General features: G+C 44.8%; 1 protein-coding gene across 7 annotated transcripts in view; it reads left to right on the top strand.

Moving 5' to 3' along the window:
* Positions 1 to 19,125, top strand: part of Slc44a5 (solute carrier family 44 member 5) — a 288,547-nt gene that overhangs the window by 255,925 nt on the left and 13,497 nt on the right. For all 7 annotated transcript variants that reach the window (XM_040751569.1, XM_040751567.1, XM_040751568.1 and 4 more), the window contains 6 exons: positions 4,492 to 4,615; positions 5,793 to 5,876; positions 8,184 to 8,296; positions 12,379 to 12,510; positions 16,061 to 16,160; positions 18,961 to 19,053. In XM_040751569.1, coding sequence (XP_040607503.1) covers positions 4,492 to 4,615; positions 5,793 to 5,876; positions 8,184 to 8,296; positions 12,379 to 12,510; positions 16,061 to 16,160; positions 18,961 to 19,053 — 646 coding nt within the window. The remainder of the gene's footprint in view (positions 1 to 4,491; positions 4,616 to 5,792; positions 5,877 to 8,183; positions 8,297 to 12,378; positions 12,511 to 16,060; positions 16,161 to 18,960; positions 19,054 to 19,125) is intronic.

The raw sequence follows: 19,125 nt of genomic DNA, 5'->3' as shown, positions 1-19,125 counted from the left end.
GGAAGTTGCCCAAGAAGTAATTTCTAAGCTGCATATCTTGCATGCGTAATTTGATGCCTGAAATTCTTCTATGCTTCTTTGATGCATATGCATTTTTATTTCTTTGCTGTTTAAGCATAAACTGATGGGGTGTCTAGAAAAAAAACTGAAATAACCACTCACATTCTTCTCTGGAGGCTGCAATTCTAATTACATAGGGAGAAAAAAAAGCTTTATGTGAAGATTTCCAAGTGTTCATTCAGGGTAAGGCAGAGGGCGATTAACACAGAAGTCAGAGATCACAGGTGGTAGTGGGGGGGTCGGAGAGAATGGAGAGGTCGCAACACCCAAGGGCAAGCGGACCCTGAAATAATACAGCCTGGCTGCGAGAGGAGCTATCTTAGAACCAGTAAATGAGGAGCAAAGCGCACCCCTACCCATGCAAACTGTTGTAGGCACAGTGCCAAGCACATATAAATCAAAATGAATCCCAGAAATTATTTAAGGGAAAAAGGTCAGGAAAAACAATACTGAAAACTACTGAGTTGCTTGCCAGCGGGTGTGGGGAGGCAGAGGAAACGTGGCTCCTTCTCCTGTATTCTGTTCCTCGGTTCCTTCCATAATGAGTGCATGGTTCTACTAAGGCAGAAGACACACTGGGCACCAAGCTAAGGAGGAAGTCAAATATGGTGAATGAGCTGCCACAAAAACCCACCTGTCCGGCGTTCCCCTCATCTTTCGCTGCTGGTTCATTAAAGACCCCGAGACTGAGCTGCCAGCTTCCTACTATGTGAGAAATGGTGATCACCAGGAAGTCCCAATGGGGTTCTAGCTGTCTGTGGCCTAGGACAGCATGGAAACTTCTCATGGGAAAAGGGAAAGTAGCTGCCCTCACAGTTAGATTTTGGTTAGATCATATGTTTTAAAATATACAAAGGGGGTCCCATTTATTAATTGTTTATCTCAGTGACCTCCTAAAACTGAGAAGCTTCTGCAAGACAAAGGACACAGTAAACAAGACAAAATGCTACCCACAGGATGGGAAAAGATATTCATCAACCCCACATCTGGCAGAGGACTAACCTCCAAAATTTACAAAGAACTCAAGAAGCAAGTATCCAAAACACCAAAGGACCCAATTAAAAACTGGGGTACAGAACTAAATAGAGAATTCTCAATAGAGGAATCTAAAATGGCTGAGAGACACTTAAGAAAGTGCTCAACATCCTTAGCCATCAGGGAAATGCAAATCAAAACAACTCTGAGATACCATCTCACTCCTGTCAGAATGGCTAAAATCCAAAACACCAATGACAGTCTGTGCTGGAGAGGATGTGGAGAAAGGGGAACACTCCTCCACTGCTGGTGGGAGTGCAAACTTGTACAGTCACCTTGGAAATAAGTATGGAGATTCCTCAGGAAAATGGGAATCAGTATACCTCAAGATCCAGCAGTTCCACTCTTGGGCTGGATACACATTCATACCACAAGGATGTCTGTTCCACTATGTTCATAGCAGCATTATTTGTAATAGCCACAACCTGGAAGCAACCTAGATGCCCCTTAACTGAAGAATGAATGGAGAAAACTTGGTGCATCTATACAATAGAGTATTACTCAGAGGAAAAAAATGGGATCTTGAAATTCACAGGCAAATGGATGGCAATAGAAGAAACCATCCTGAGTGAGGTAACCCAGTCACAAAAAGAGAAACATGGTATGTACTCACTCATATATGGATATTAGACATAGACCAAAGGATTACCACACACTGCCAGAGAAGCTAGGAAAACAAGGAAGACCCCCAAGATAGACATACATGGTCCCCTGGAGAAAGGGAAAGGGATAAGATCTCCTAAGCAAATTGGGAGCATGGGGTGGGAGGGAGCAAGAGGGGAAGAGGAGAAGAAGAGGGGACGAGGAGAACAGGAGGGATCAGGAAGACTGAAACGGGAGGAATTGAGGAAGGCAAGAAAAGAGATACCTTATTAGAGGGAGCCAGTATAGGTGTAAAGAGAAATATGGCAGTAGGGAAATGTTCAGAGATCCACAAAGATGACCCCAACTTAGAATCTAGGCAGCGGTGGAGAGGCCGCCTTTGGTACCCTTCCCCTATAGTGAGATTGATGACTACCTTAAATGCCATCCTAGAGCCTTCATACAGTAGCTGATGGAAGCAGAAGCAGACACCCACAGCTAAGCACTGAGTTGAACTCCTGGAATCTAGTTATAGAGAGGGAGGGGGGATGAGCAAAGCAATCAAGACCATGCTGGAGAAACCCACAGAACCAGCTGACCTGACCTAGTGAGAGCCATGGACCCCAGTTGTAAAGCTGGGGAATCAGCATTGGACTGAACCAAGCCTTCTGAATGTGGGTACCAGCTAGGAGGCCTGGGAAGACTATGTGTCCTCTAACTGTGGAGTCAGTGTTTATCCCTGGTGCACGAATGGACTTTGGGAGCCTATTCTCCACGGAAGGATAATATTTCAGCCCAGATACACAGAGGAGGGCCTAGGTCCTCCCCCAAATGATGTGACAGACTTTGATGATCCCCCATGGAAGGCCTCACTATCCTTGGGGGGCATGGAAGGATGGGTGGGAGAAGAACAGGGGCAATTGGTATGTAAAATAAGATTGTTTCTAAATAAAAATATTATAAAATAAAATATTCATTGGTGATATAAAATGTATAATCCATAATCTCTCATAGTGTAATAAAAACGAAGTGAGATCAACATTACAATCGACTTGCTCTTCTTAACAGAGGATCAAGTAAGCCCCTAAGTGGCATAGTGTACAACTAATAAGACGCAGTCCCTAAGTTGTGTGTAAAAGCAGACAAAGTAAGATTATGTGAGAGGAGGGAAAAAAAAGAATCCTATTTCCTGTATTCTTTTGGCTTTCAAAAAGGGAGAGATGTAGGAGAAAGATGGGAAGGAACCTGGGAAACCGGGCAGCAGAGTCTCATGGCTCACCGCAGGTATCATATTGCAACTTTTCCTCATAGTTTTTTTTTGTATTTTCCAAATATACACTGAGCATATGAATTAATGGGCCCTGACAGATTGGAAGCGATTACCAGAAATAATATGTAGAATAAGGCCAGCGAAAGTGAAAATTTACACCTAGGATGTAAAAAAAAATACTAGAAAGAATAAGAGAAAAGAAATAACCGAGCCCAACTGTGTGCCAACTGAGCCCTACTGTGTGCTAGCACCCCACTGGGGAAGGAGTAGGATGAAGTCAGCTGGGGAGTAGGGGGAGGGGAAGCAAGGATCTGACGGGACTGAGGGTGAGCAGAAAGGGGTGATAGAGACTGATACCTCAGACCTGCCCCAGAAGGAGGAGGTCATGAAAGAAATCAGCTTTGCCGTCAGACTTTGAGAGATGGGGAAGGGCAGACAGAGACAAGGAAAACCGAAAAGCTACACAAGGAAGCTGGTTCCCTGTTCCAATGGCTTCAACGTTTTCAGGTCCAAGCTCTACATATAAATTAGTGCTACTACTTACAAGAAAGAAAATATGAAAATTTTCTATCCACTTCTGGTTTCTCTCACTTATTTGTTTTAAACTGGGGCTGACATATCCTAGAGTCCATTTGGTACCCAGCAACTGCGGCACGTCATTAAAAGTTAGTGTGTTCGTAGAGGCTAGGACTCCATGTGACCAAAACAGAAGCCACAGGAGGAGACTGAGCAACGATTTAACTCTTCTGGGAAATTATGTCAGCCACCGTGGCCCTCCATCGGTAGTTTCCGTCCTTCAACAACACGGAGGTAACATTGCTGGCAAGGAGGCAACTCACTAAGAATTCGTCACCAGAAGTCCCGTCTCCACAGGACCTTGAGGCCTGAGCTGGTTCTTATTCCTCCAGGGATCATTTACTAAACCCTAGTTTCCAAGGTGCCACCGAGGAATACTTAACAATATTCTCAAAACAGGCGCTCGCCTATCCCAGGCTGATCGTACATAGCTAAGAGCGACCCTGAACTTCAGGTCCTCCTACCTGCTGTGCTCCCCAAGTGCTGGGATCACACGTGTGCACCACCCACTCCATCTGGTGGTGTTCAGGACCGAACCCGGGGCTTCACACGGGCACTGTACCACACTCAGCAAGCAGCATCCCTTCCCCCATCCAAAAACCCGTTAAGTGACAGCCCTAAACTCCCCCCACCGTGCGTGCAAGCAGCTGCTTTTCCGTCCAAGCATGTTCAGCTTATGTGATAGGAGTCACTTCGCCTGTATACATATGATGAGACTTTCATGTGAAAAAAAAAAAAAACCACCCACGATAGGTTGGGATGTGACTCTACATTGTGATGCTGTTCCCGTTTCAGTCTCACAGCCAGCAAAAAGGTGCCGTAGGTGTCAGTAAAGGGTGATTAGCTATCTATCTGCCCTGGGCACACGCCATGCCCAGCGAGAGCCTGGCTGTGGGTAACAGAAGGTTTTTTTTTAAAAGATAGACTAGTGAAAGGGTGCTTTATGTGTAATGCATTCTCTTTTACAGTCCTGCAGAGGTGCCTGCCCGACTTCTCAACCATCAACAGGACTTTAATAGTAGGAAGTAGGATGCAATTTGACGACGGAAGCGGGAAGAGCAGAAACATCATAGAGCTCAGGGAGGCTGCGAAGTATGCTCACGTTCCTGTGTTGGTTTGATGCATTCTGCTGGCGTGTAACATGTTAAGGCACCGCTCGGAGTCACGGGGAAGTCGCTCATGTAGTATGATGAAGTACACGTGTCCCTCTGGATTAGGAAAGAAGGGCGTTCTTTCAGAGCGGTTAAACCTTACTGGGTAAACGCGAAGATCTGGGGTGAAGAAAGGTGCTGGTGCCAGTCCAGGTTCTACACATCAGTCCCCCCTGCCCCCGCCGCTGTTTGTTTGGGTACATGTGGCACACAGTAGCCTAGACCGTCGGGAAACACCCATTTCCTTGGATTTGCGCCCGTGCGCGGGCGCCCAGGCACAGACATTTCCCTTTCATGGCTCGCTTGCAGAGCTTAAAAGCAAAGTGAAAGGGGTCCTGAAAAAGGATTTCTCCCTTTCTGAAAGGCATAGACAGGGATGGGGGCACAGCACTCCCCGCCCCCCCATATTTAGAATTTAATAGCGATGTGAGTGAACCTCAGGAATATGAAGCTGTGTGGAAACCTGCCAAACAGTGATCGCGCGCGTGTGATGCCAAGGACACAAGACACAGAACAAAAATCAATCGTTCTGCAATGCATATGCATAGCACAGCATAGCACAGTAGTAGGGTCGTGGTTCCTTCAGAAGAGGGACATGCTGTGATGGGGGCTGGCAGGGAAGATTTGACAGCACCACATTCTGTGTGTTCACCTTGGCCACCCATCACGTTAGACACAACAATCTGTGCATACATGATTCCACCACATGACAGAGATGCGGGGAGAGGGATTGGGATCACATATGTGGGCAGATCTAGAATTTACCTCCTACAGGGGAACTTCTGCAATACTCGGGGCAGGTGGTATGCTTTGTGTAAGAATCCAGCCCTGGGGCGGGAGAGATGGCTCAGCCGTTAAAGGCTAGGCTCACAACCAAGAATATAAGAATCCAGCCCTGTTTCTCAGGGCCAGCTCCTATGTATGTGGGACTACAGGTACATTTTCGGGGCTTCCTGAAAAGACATTTGCTAGGTTGTTGTGACTAGTGAGAGAGTCACTGCAGCAGACATTGTCTAGAAGCATGCCTTGAATAGAATCTTGCAAAAATCTTTTTATCATAAGAATTTTTTCTTCTAATATTAACCAAAATTAATTGACTTTTCCTTCACTGAATGCAGCGGCATTGGTAAAATCCTTGATGCCAGGACAATCGGGCTGAAGGTGTTTGAAGACTATACGACTACGTGGAAATGGATTCTCATGTGAGTGAGACTGTGCGTGTCTTCTCTAGATGCTTTCTGATAACCTTTGTAGACTCTTCAACTCCCTTGTTCTTATTAAAGGGTGAAAAGTGAACTCAGGCCTCAGGATCATTTTCCTTTTCACATGGAGGTAAAGACAGGGCAGGAACACTTGAAAATATGCCCGTAAGAACATAAGTTTCAAGTCAAATATTAATTTACTAGTAGTGCATACCAAGTCCCTGCAGCAGTGTCCGTGGTCCTGTATCCGCTTTCCACATGTCACAGAGGTGGGCATGGTTTCATTTCCCTGACTTTTTGGTGACACTTACAAAACTCCTTTTATTTTCCATAGATAAACAACTTCCCCCCATTTCTCCTACCCATTGTTTATGTTCACACACAACTATGTACACATAGCTACTTAACGTCTACACAACATCTTTCATGTTATATTTTATTTGCCTGGTTCTTACCTCCAATAAACTGACAACTCTTGTTCTTTTTTTCCTTTTTTTTTTTTTTGAGACTGTGTCTTCTGTTCTTCAGTATCCAAGGTTGGCCTTGAACTAAGTAGCCGAGAAGGTTGACCTTGAACTCCTTATCTTCATCACATGCTGGTATTAGTGGTGTGGACTTCCATACCCAGCTAAACTATCAACTCCTTAGCATGATGACTGTGCCAACTTATCATTATCTCTCTCTATCTCACAGTATAGCTCTTAAAACATAGTAGATGCACAGAAATGTGAGTTCAGAGGCAGTTATAGAAGTAAGAGTGGAACAAGCTAGATACCATGTCTCTAACTAAGCACAGTGAATCTGCTAAGTTTAGCACTATATTGTGAGTGGAACACTAAAAAATAGTTTTTTATAAGTTTAGAGCGAGTTACTTTTTTGTGAGGTTTTACTGATTCACTGGTCTGCCTGTAATAACCCCACAGCCGAGGTTGCAACCTGCAGTTGGCAGTAGTTAAACGGGCTTTCCCACTGTCACAAACAAATGTCACTAGGCAATTTCTTTAATTCTTGTTCCCTTAGTTTTTGTCCACTCTTCCTTGGACACAACTCACCCAATACACACTAAACCTGTGTCCTCTCTGTACCCCTCCCATCCCTGGGCCCTAAGCCCCTCCCTCCCCTTATCTAGTCTTCCTGCTCCAAAATCTTTCATAAATACTGTTTTAAATATTCCCTTTGGGTCATGCAGTAGAGTAATCCTTCAGCCATGTTTAAACTTTAATCATTAACGTTTCTACAATTTCAAGAGAAAGGTTTTTTAATTTCCTTCTCCACCAGGGAAGGAACTTCAACACCACAGTCATCTCTCCAGTGACAGGTGTTATGCAGGGTCCCTTAAAAGATGGCATCTGAGACTATATCCCGCTTAAGACAGCAGACCCTGTCTGATGCTGACTGGCAACTTGCAGATTTCATCCCGAATGCCATGAATTAATTAGGAGACTGGGTCAACTTTCTAGTACTAGTGAATTCTCTTTGAGGAGATTGTGCCAGAAGACTCCATTCTGACCTTAACCTGGATGGGGCTGGGGTGGATACCCTCCTCTAGTACCCCAGCCAGGCTCCTGCGAGAAACTAAAGCAGAGAGAAAATATTCGGTCTCTAGGATTGGTAGGTAAAAAGCCGCATAGCCAGGAGGCTAATCTTGCCTGCAGGTCATGTACCCAGATCTCTTGGGACCCCGAATAGATGTTGCATGGGATCAAAATAATTTGCGTGTGACAGTGACTACAAAGTCTCAAGTTCAGGAACTGTGTGACCAGTTGTCTGTCCTCTCTGTACCCCTTCCATCCCTGGACCCTAAGCCCCTCCCTCCCTTATTTTTAGCCTTCTTGCTCCAAAATTTTTCCACACTAAGTCCATTCTGTTACTTCCAAACAACAGTGTTCTGGGACATCTCCCTTAGTCGCCCGGTTATCACAGTTTCGCCACGGACTTGTTCTTATAATTTAGCACTAAGTAGAAGGGTGTAGAGGGAAAAAAAGGTGCAATTTGGAAAGTGTTATAGACAGGTCAAAGCCGTGAGCTGGGGGAACTGCACATTTCCTTGGATAGGCTGTGATGGTCTGGTTTCTGGAGACACACAAGGTGTTTCAGGCGTAATAGTGCTCACTGGTTCTCCACGTTCCTCTTTCATGTGAGATTCTTAAAGAAAACCATTGCTTATACTTCTCAAATCATGTGTGCTACTCCAGCCAGGTAAAGTAGTGTATTTTCGGGAATGGTTTCAAGCAGAAGAGGCTCTTATGATGTTGGGGTTATGCCGCACTTAGCACACCTGACTGTTGTGGGTTTTTTTCCCTCCAGTGGCCTGACCGTTGCCATGGCACTGAGTTGGATTTTTTTGATGCTCCTGAGGTTCACAGCCGGATTCCTCTTCTGGGTCTTCATGTTTGGTGTGCTTGGAATTATAGGATATGGTAGGTAACACAACTCTTAAACTTGCCAAATATCAGAATAATGTTTCCTCATCATTAGCAATTATCGGAACCCATTTACTTGCTTCAGGCTTAATTAGTTTGGATCGTCAACTTTACAACATTTATTTAATTTCACATATGTCTTCTCCATAACTCTTTCTATCATTATTTTGAGAAAAGTCCCATAAGAAAAATCTACTCCTTTCTCTAGCAGCCTTTGGTCTTGGGGCCTGGTAGGGATAGGGAGGAATAGAAAAGATCCTTTTACATTAATGAAAACATTTCAAACAGTTTGTCCCCCCAACACACACACACACACACACACCTCAGCCCTGTTACATGTCCATCAATCAGTGACCAGGGTTACACACTGAATCACACTCATTGGATGAAGAGTTCAATTCAATCTCACCAAAAGCTGTATACATCAGGCCTGATGTGAGCACCAAGTAAAGGAATTCAAGTGCCTCCCACTGGGTTGTAGAACATTATGGGTGTTTACTTTTGGCCTTCAGAGCAGCAAACAGGACGATATAGAGAAATTTGTATCCAAAAGAATGATTTTAACCCCCAGAACACAATTTGGATCATCGGCAACACAGTTTTTCTGGCAGTAGACACCAAAACATAACCAGCTCCTGTTTCTGCCACTTAAGCAGGCTCGCACGCATTGCATAGTGAGTCTGTGAGCCGGTTCATGCTCAGCACCTCGCCTTGGCTATAACCCAGCTGCACACTGTACAGCTGAGTAACTGTGGAAGACACAATTTGCAATGTCAGGAAACAGCTCCCACATCTGGATCATCAGTCCAGTGATGGACTCTGCGCCCCAGAAGACAGGCGATGTGGGCCCTCAGGCTGTCGGAACTGAGTTCAGACACAGCAAATGGTCAGTGCCGGCTCCGTTTCTGTTGTCATTACACTCAAAGAACTTCTGGTAGACGGTCCACACCCCTCCTCGGCATTCTCCACTTGCTCTCATGTCCTGCTGGGCACAGCCCAGTGAGCAGGGGCTGATCTGGTGGAGGAGCTTGGGGACTACTACCCCTTCCTGACTGTGTGTCCTACCTGACTTCCATGGGAGAGACTAGGTTATGATCCCGTCTCTCCTTTTTCCATCGAGGCAGCAAGGGCAATAAAGTCCGCCATTGACTTGACTGGCTTGTCTGAGACTGGCTGTACAGCAGCCTTGACTCTGCAAATGGAGAGATGAACGCTGTACACAAAGCCATCCGTCTCGGTTTCCTCTCGACTCCCTAGGTAGTGCTGACCCAGCAATTAATTGAATGGCAATTAAGCTTGAAGCCATTCACAGCCAGGAATTGTCCATTTAGGTTGGAAACTGTAAGTCGATGCGACTGGATGTGGCTGGCCTCTGACTGTTTTGGACAACGGATTATTTAGTAAGAGGGGAAAAAAGCAAACATTCTTATTGATAGCACCAAATTTACTGGGGCATAGGATAATGCGGGTATGTCACAGTGAGTGGATTAACAAGCTAGACTGTGCAAGTGTGTGTGGGGGGATAACGGAAGATCCTCACCACACTGGAGCCTCATGACCCTCCTATGGTCAGCCTAGGCTCCTGAAAGAGACCCAGATGCTGTCTGTGTTTGGCAGCACACTCTGGCTGCTGTCAGGGCAAATTCCAATCCTTTAATAAATGAAATCGCCCTCAATTTATGCAATTGCCCTCAACTCAAAATCAACATCACAGGAAGGAGTCAGATACGGATATGGACAGAAACCATCAGTGTCGGATTGAAATGTGCGATAAATCCAGTTGTAGGAAAAAATGCAAAAATAAGTGTGTATAAAATGTTTATTGAGCGAGGGATGGAATCACAAAATGAAAACAGTAACAGAGATGTTGGTGTGAGGATGAACCAAATGGAACTTTCCAAAGTAAAAAAAAAATGGTCAGATTAAAAATTGAATGGAAGCATTGTGACATGGCTCACTTGCTATACAAGCCCAGCGACCTGAGTTCTGTCCCTGTATCCTGCACGAAGGCATAGGAGAGAACCAACTCTACAAAGCCTTCAGTCTGCACACACAACTTAAAAATTTGACACATTAAATGCCAAAATAGAGAACCAATAGACTGAAAGATTAGTGAACCTCGAAGAATTATTTAAACCCAGCAGAATGTGACAAAAATACTGTTGTGTGCGTAAGACAGAGAAGGAATAAGAACCAGAAAGAATGACGTCATACGCATCAGTCATAGTTGAAAGATAGAGATCCAGGAAGAGAAACGCACCAGATCACATGGTCACTTGTGCATATTTGTCAACTGAGCAAGAATGACGCACATTGTGCTGGACTCTTAACTTCTAACAGTAGACGGATAGATGAGGGTCTTCGCTTTTTGCAGGCTTGCAGTGAAGTATACTGCATGTTTGAAGGTGGCAGTTGCTATAGGAAAAATACAGAGTACCACAGCATACGTCAGGGTGAGGCACGGACACTGCGGTGTTACGGGAGATAGGGTTGGTGTCGTTGTTGCTCTTGTTAGTGCTGTTGTCTGGCAAGCACTCCATGCTCAGTGACGCCCCCAACACCAAGGTAGGTCTTTGTGAGGAGGCAGGTGTGAAAACACCTAGGGGAAGCTATGCAGTTACGAAGTGGTGACCAGGGAGAGTTCTAGCCACGGGTGCAGCCTGAGCAAAGGCCCTGAGCAAATCACAGGCTGGAGGAACGGCCAGGAGGCTGAGCCGGTGGGTACAGGGGGCAATGTGAGGAGATGACGTCACAGAATTCACAGAGGAGGCCTTGTTTTCCTCTTGGAGTGAAGTAGACAGGCTCTGGGGGCTCCTGAGCAGAAGAGAGGTGGGGACATGATGAGGACTGCGGTCCCTGTGTTAAGTAAGACGAGGACAGGAACAATCAGACTAGCTGGGAGGCTTACTACAGCAGTCCGTGTGTCAGGAGGCAGTGAGCCCTGGCCGAGGAGGCAGCAGTGAAGACGGCTGTGAGTGTGACAGATGTGTTTCCTGATTCTGGAATAGAGAGAGGAAAGGAAGACGATTCCTCGTGGCGGCATGAGGCTCGTGAAGGAGAGTGAGCAGAGAAGGTTAATTGGCAAACAGTAGGTAAAGCGAAGCGAACTTTATTCATCTAAAATAATAACATTAGCTGGGCAGCGATGGCTCGCCTTTAATTCCAGCACTCAGGAGGCAGAGGCAGGGGGATCTCTGAGTTTCCAAGGCCAGCCTGGTCTACAGAGGGAGTTCCAGGGCAGTCAGGACTACACAGAGAAACCTGGTCTCAAAAAGAAAATGGTGCATGTAATTAAGATATTGAACAAATAACCAGAATGGAACTGATCACCAATGGCCCTTGCATTTCCTCGTTAAATATTCTCTTTGAACCTGATTACTCAGCATGCGGTAAACTTCTAAGAGTGGTTATAAAATAGAATAGATGGCAGCAAACTAGACCAGAGAGAATATATGTAACTTAAAAACAGAACAGAAAGATAAGATTAGAATGTGCACATGCAAGTTGGAACTGTATGTTATTTACAAGCTTTGCAGAATGTGTAAGGAAACACAGCATTTAAAAGTGGAAGGATTGATTTTAAGAACTAGTGGTTATGAGAAGAAATCTATAGTAGCTAGAATAATATCAAAGTGGAACTTGAAATAAACCCATCAGGAGCAGAACCAGCCCAATTCTCTAAAACAAAACTAATTCTAAATTCGAGTGCATCCAATATAAAGTGCTCTCAAGATTCATAGAGGTATACAACATAAACAAGCCAATAAATAATGAATTAGTACTGAGTATAAATAAGGAGGTGGCAGCACGTTTTCCTGCAGTACTATAGCATATTTAAAAAACAGTCCTGTTGGTGGATGCTAAGGTTACTACAAGCCAGGAGTGCATTGAAAGCCACATAAATTCAGAAAGCATTTCTGTCAAGCAGAGTAGCAGGGTTAGATGGTTGCAGCCAAACATGACTCTAGCTCTGTAGAAATGGCCATATCGATCATTTTTATGTAGGTAGGTGTGATAAGCATGTTACTTCTACTTCAGAAAATAACATTGGATATTGGTTCTTTTCTCTTCCTTTCAAGGAATATGGTACTGTTATGTGGAATACATTGGCCTTCAGCACAAACCACAGTCAGCCATCATGATATACGACATTGGGATTCAGACTGCCATCAACATGATCTTTCACTTGAAACAGACTTGGTTCTCAATGAGTGAGTAGACTTTAAGAGTCAGTTTTGTTAAAATGGTAACAGTGTAGCAGACTTGGTTCTCAATGAGTGAGTAGACTTTAAGAGTCAGTTTTGTTAAAATGATAACAATGTAGCAGACTTGGTTCTCAATGAGTGAGTTGATCTTAAGAGTCAGTTTTGTTAAAAATGGTAACAGTGAAGAAGCCTTGTTTGTCCAAGAGGAAGCTTGAGTTCAATGTGTCCCGCTGAACACATCAATCACTTGGCGATGACTATAAATGTCCACGAGCTGCAAATTGGAAAGTTGTGATTTTATTGTGCAGTCTAAGATAACACTACTTTAAAAGAACACTGGGCCACTCGCCTTTAGTTTAAAATGGTTTGATTATGGGGACTTGATTGATGTTAATCTAAGAAAGGAAGAAATGACTGTTTTTGTGAGCTTTCTTTAAAAGACAAGATAATTATTTTACTTTCATAAAAACATTCAATCTATTGTAGGAGTTGTGAGAAATAACAAACTATTGAATTAGTTAAGGTTGGTAGTGATTTCTAAAGCAAGATCATCTCAAAAATGTCTTAGGTCTTATGTTTCTATAATTGGAGATTCATGTTCATTGAATCTAGGTTTTGACAATTCTTCATTGAATTTTGGTTTTGAAATTTCCCCTTCTTGTCATTCATATCTCTCCTTACAAATGTGTGTGTGTAAGAGGAACTCAGTAAGGGGTATAAAAAGAGGCATCTAGACATTACCTGATACCTACATAGTTATTCCCAGAATGAGACCCATCTCCATAAATTTCAAAGGTTTTTTTTGCCACTTCATCCAAGAAACTTGGGATATTCAAGGACAGGTGAGAATATGTCCCCAAGAAATAGTATGTCCCCGTTATCATAATCTCTCTGTGACCAGGTTTTATCTGGAATGCATGCCACTGTTCCAAGTCAAGAGCAAACTGCAACTTGGTTACCAGTGTGAAGCATTTTAAGCAAAGGGGCTTGTGGCCTGTCTTCTCTGTTCCCATAACAGACTTTAGTGTACATGTCTCCACCACATTATTCCATCTGGTAAACCCAATTGTTCTCTTCTCCTCCTTACATAGGGCCTGATGGAGAGGCCAAATTCTTAGAGTTTACCTTCCCTTTGTTTTCATTATTTTTAACTATGGATTTTGTAGGTTTTCTTTTTTACCTACAAAAACCTGGAGTCGCACTTTCTTCACTTTTTCTGAATTTGGGTGACTCCCCAAGTCTCAGGCATCCACATTCCACTGCTGGTCCTTCCCAAAGGAGACCACTGTTGTCCAGGATTCATTGGAACCCTGAGGCCACGGGGGAGGGGGGTCCTACACACATGCCCACACTGGCCACCCTCAGCTGTCTTTGAAGAACCACTCATAAAAATGCCATGGAGATGGTCAGCACCGGACACTGGAAAATTAACATATGTGCCTATAGGAAACTACATAACCTTCCAAACATTTTTAAATGTTTAAAATCCTGGCGATACCAGTCTCTTCTGGAATGGGTCTCAGGTTCCCACTCTATTTGTCAGATATGGATTGAAACCTGATTGTGTTGGGGGAAAAATGTCCAGGAGGAAGGACAAACATGCTAAAGTATATTGCTTCAGAAAAACCCTGGAAGCAAGCAGAGTTAACAAATCTAAAAGTGACCATTTTATCAGCCCTGCCTTGGAACAGGCAGCAGCTCAGTTTCTGCTTTTGCTGTTAGTTCCCTTTCTGACCTTGGGTAAGTCTCAGCCCCGGGCTTGCATCTCCCTTTCAGTTATGGTGCCTGCATTGTAGCAAATATGTTTCTGTAGTGCGTCCTTACTCAAAAGCAGAGGTTACAGTGTATGAATGCAAAGGACAATCTCTAATGTAAGCCATTTTCATTCCAGTGTGTAACTATGCAAACCTAACATACAACACAGTTCCAGAACATAGGATAATTTTGATGTAGAATATAGAATTCAGAATATAGAATAATTTTGGTGATTTCATTGTCTTAGGTTTGTTCAGGGAAAATGATTTTAGGAGTATGCTCCACAGTTGTGCTTTAAGAGAGTAAGATTACACCTGTATAAACAACTGCATTGTTTAACTAGAGAAGACATGGCTATACAAACACTCATTATCAAGTCCCTCCTGTGACTTGGGTTACCTGATTTCCACAGAGGTTCCCTGAAATGCAGTGTAAACCAGGATCGTGGGTAGGCCACCTGAGGGAGGCAATGAGCACTCCATCCCTGAAAGTGCTCGCCATGAACAAAACAACTGGCCAGCAATCAAGGGTGTGGCATCTAACTCCCCCAGGAGTTTGTTTAACACTCCCTGGGGGTCTGTTGCTAGCAATACCATATTTTCTCTCTGAATCTTGACATCTCTACAGCTTGACTGCATCTTACAACCACTGACAAGTCATTGAAAGCATTAAGGGCTTGTTGGCGTTTTCCAACACTGTTGTAACTTAAAGGTGTGTGTTAGAATTGGGGGGTGTATAACAAGAGGGTTTGACTCCAAGACGTTTTCAAAGCAGATTTGGCTATCAGATAAGAAAAATGGAGCAAGCGACGAGGCATCTACTAGAAGGAAGTAGCACTGGTGCACTCACTCCAGGAAGGAAAAAAGATGCTGGGGCTTTTCACCTTTACTTGCGTCTAGGAAAGTCCCCAGATAATAGGAGCGACACAGGACCCAAGGACTCCTCACATTACAGCCTTTTTCACACATGTGCATTTTATTCCTCACAATGCATTTTATTCAACTTCAACAGGGACAATATTTCTACATACTTCAGCGCAAGACAGTTATAAAACCTCAGTTCAACACTAAGCTGGCTTCTCTTTTTGTGCTGTGGTTTTGTTTTCTGAGACAGGGTCTCTGGCCGGTCTGGCCTCCGTGCTTCTCTGTTTAGAACATGCATGGCCTTCTGATCCTCCGCCTCCACCGTGTGTCCTCTGTCCTGTCCCCAGTTTACATGGCATTGGGGGTCAAGCCTGGAGCACCAGGCTTGCTGGGCAAGCACCCTACCAACTGAGCTATGTCCCCTCGTTTTGATACTAAGAAGTTACGGCCCACATTTAGTTGAATTTGCACCTTCATTCTATTAATAGTTTCTGTGGCAGGAAGGGTCTCGCAGAATGGGAGAGCAGCAGTGAGGCCTCTGCCCAGTCAGACAGCAAGCACGGTGAGCCAGACACCACGGGCAGTGTGGTCATCTTAGAAACCGTCTCCTTTGGTAGTTCCTTACATCAATAAAGGCGGCCTTCCTCCCTTCTTTCTTCCATGCCTCTTTTGCCAGATCTGTGATGCAGGAGAGATGTTTCCATGGGGGAAATGGAGCCAATTCACGGGGTGGCTTGAAATCCGACAAAGGTTCTGCTCCCTGTTTGCAGCACTTCTTGCAGGGGTTGAGAAATGGGTTTGTAACCCTGGCATTTTGGTGGAGGGAGACGCTGACTATATCACGAAGCGTCGTCATTAGCAGCAACACTGATAAACTCAGGCCTAGGCTTGCTGCTGGTGCTCACTTGCACTGCAGACTGACGTCTTCTCTCGTTCAGTGATCATCTTGTGCGTCATTGAAGCCATCATCATCATTGTGCTGATCTTCCTCAGGAGGCGGATCCGGGTGGCCATCATCCTGCTCAAGGAAGGAAGCAAGTAAGGGCTCACTGCTCACGGCAGATGTCAGGCCGTGTGTATGCGCGTGTGCGTGCATGTGTGCGAATGTGTGCGTGTGTGTGTGTATGTGTGTATGCATGTATGTGAGTGTGTGTGCATGCATATGTGCGTATGATACCTGTGTGTGGGGTGCATGTGTGCCTTTATGCGTGTGTGCACGTGTGTGTGCACGTGTGTGTGTGCATGCATATGTGTGTGTATGATATGGGGGGATGCATGTGTGTCTTTATGTGTGTGTGCATGAACACATGTGTATGTGTTTATGTGTATGTGCATGCATATGTGTATGCATGATGTGTGTGCACGTGGGGTGTTTATGAACATATGTGTGCACATTAGTATGGAGGCCAGAGATGACATGGCTCCACGTTCATTTTGAGACCAAATGTCTCCCTGAATCTGGGCTTCACTGCTTCCCTAGACTCCCCAGCTGGCAAGCTCCCCATCCCTCTGTCTCCATCTCCTTCCCATTTGAGATTAGAGGTGTGGACCACCATGCCAGCTTTCTGTGTGGGTGTTGAGGAGATAACTTGGGTCCTCATACTGCACAGCAAGCCCTTCATGGAGTGGACATCTTCCCTGGACTCCCCCTCACCACAAGGACTCTCTAAGGAAGAAATTGAATCAGTTCAGAGGTTACCACTTATTGCACAGGTCAGGGTCACCTCTTAACAAGTCCTTCCTGTCTGCCAAACCACAGTGCAGACTAACGCAGAGTCTATACAGTCTCGCACACACACATTTGAACATGTGTATGTCAGGAAAATGTAAGCAGTGAAGTACCACATGGAGTTGGCTGTGCCAAGGGTTACATTATTCCGCGGTGGCTCATGTGCTAATATTACTGATTGAGAGAATTTGCAGTGCTCCGGATCACTGTAATTCCATGATATCAATTGTGTGCCGTGCATTGTGCGTGCATGACATGCCTTGCTGTTGGACAAAGGCTGTTTCTCGAGTGCCTGACTATACATTGTGTGTGTGTAAAACACCTAATTCAGGCACATTTAATACCCAGGGACACTCTCACTTTTAAAAAAATGTTGCAAAATAAACCGTCTTTTCATAACATTCAGTAATACCTATAGTTTCCAGACCATTTCAAAAGGTCACTTGAGAGAATCTGTGCCGTCGGGTTGTGAATGAAGAGCAGGGAAATGACTCCCAGGAAGCCACAGACCCTCTGCTTGGAGCGGTGGAAACAAAGTTGTTAACTGCCAAGGACTGAATTATTTTTAATTATCTTTAAGGACTAATTTAACGAAATTGCCGTATTATTATAACAAAAGTGCCACCCGAAGCCAGTGGTTTAGACAGCTAACAAGCTGTTGGTTAAACTTTCCCCCTTACAATAAATGAGGGCCTATCATTATCCCTGGAAACTACTGATTTTCTGGATTTATTTCTTAAATGGTACATTTGTGTGCAGTAACTCAACTCACTTGTTACAACATTTTTTGTGCAGGTGAATGTGTGAGTGAGGTGTGTGTGTGTGTGTGCATGTGTGGTTTATGAGTGTGTGAGGGAGTGTCTATGTGTATATGCATGTGTGCCTGTGTGTGCACATGTGGTGTGTGTGTATGTGTGTGGTTTGTGAGTGTGTGAGTATCTATGTGTGTATGTGTGTGGTTTGTGTGTGTGAGTATCTGTGTATGTGTGTGTGTGGTGTGTGTGCATGTGACATGTGTGTGTGTAGTTTGTGAGTGGGGGTGTCTATGTGTATATGTGTGTGTGCATGTGACGTGTGTGTGTGGTTTGTGAGTATATGTGGGGTGTCGATATGTATATGTGTGTGTGCACTTGTGGTGTGTGTGCATGTGTGGTTTGTGAGTGTGTGTCTATGTGTGTATTCGTGTTTGTGTGTGTGTGAGTGCACATGTGTGTGTGTGTGTGTGTGGTGTTGAAGGGCCAGCATCACTATGACAGGCTGATAGATTGTGGGGAAGTACGAGCTGGAATTAACGGGCTTAGAATAAAGTTCTGGACTCTTAACAGCTTAAATTCGGAGTGTGCAGGAAGGAAGGACAGTGGAGCTCTGCAGTGAGACGGGCCAGCGAGGGCGTGTGTGCAGGTGTATTTGACGTGGGGAGGCCCCTTTGCTATTTTCCTTGGCAATGCCAAACAGAAACGTGTTCAATCTGGAGACACAGGAAAGCAACTGCTTAAAAGCTGCTAGTGACAGCTTTGTGAACCTGGGGAAATATCCCAGAGGGAAAATCTGCTGAAAGGGTCCCTGTGTTGTGTGGCAGGTGATAACACAACCACCTCTTCCCCGGGAATCAGTGGGTATGAGGGCAGAGAAGCATGGCCTACCTGACCCTGTAGGCTGGAGTGAACCTCATCATAGCTGCCCACACGGTGCTGCTGCGGAAGCCAATGCTACATTGAACATGGCACAGTGGCTTCCGAATCAGGAAAGAAATCCCCTACTTTAACATAAGGCCCATGAGGTCTTCTCCCACTTCAGGAAGGTAAGAGTCTAGGCAGGGGGAGAAATCACAGGACTGTGGTCTGTCAAAACCTCCCTGGCTACTCAGAGGGTAGGGGAGCTGGAAGTCTTGTGCAGGAGGCAAACTCGACCCTGGGAAACCCCACTTTAAAGTGAATGAGCTCAGAACTTGCTCCAGCCATCACCAGAGGAAATTATCAGCGACTATTACTACTGTTACAGGAATCCAATCTAAGACATACGTCTGGTTCTTAATGGACGTTTAGTTATTGAGAAAGCCCAGGTCTGATCCAGAGTCCTTTTGAACAATGACTGCTTGCTTCGTTTCAGAGCCATTGGCTACATCCCCAGCACGTTAGTCTACCCCGTGGTAACTTTCGTCTTGCTGTCAATCTGCATTTCCTACTGGGCTGTGACAGCCATGTATCCTTTGGCAACTGACCCTTGGTGTGCAAAATAACAGACTTCATAAACACACTTTCATATATACGTGAT

This window comes from Mesocricetus auratus, unplaced genomic scaffold (genome assembly GCF_017639785.1).
Source record: "Mesocricetus auratus isolate SY011 unplaced genomic scaffold, BCM_Maur_2.0 Super-Scaffold_100009, whole genome shotgun sequence".
In the NCBI taxonomy this organism is placed as follows: Eukaryota; Metazoa; Chordata; class Mammalia; order Rodentia; family Cricetidae; genus Mesocricetus; species Mesocricetus auratus.
Note: the sequence above shows the minus strand (reverse complement) of the source record. Positions and strands in the feature narration are given on the sequence as shown.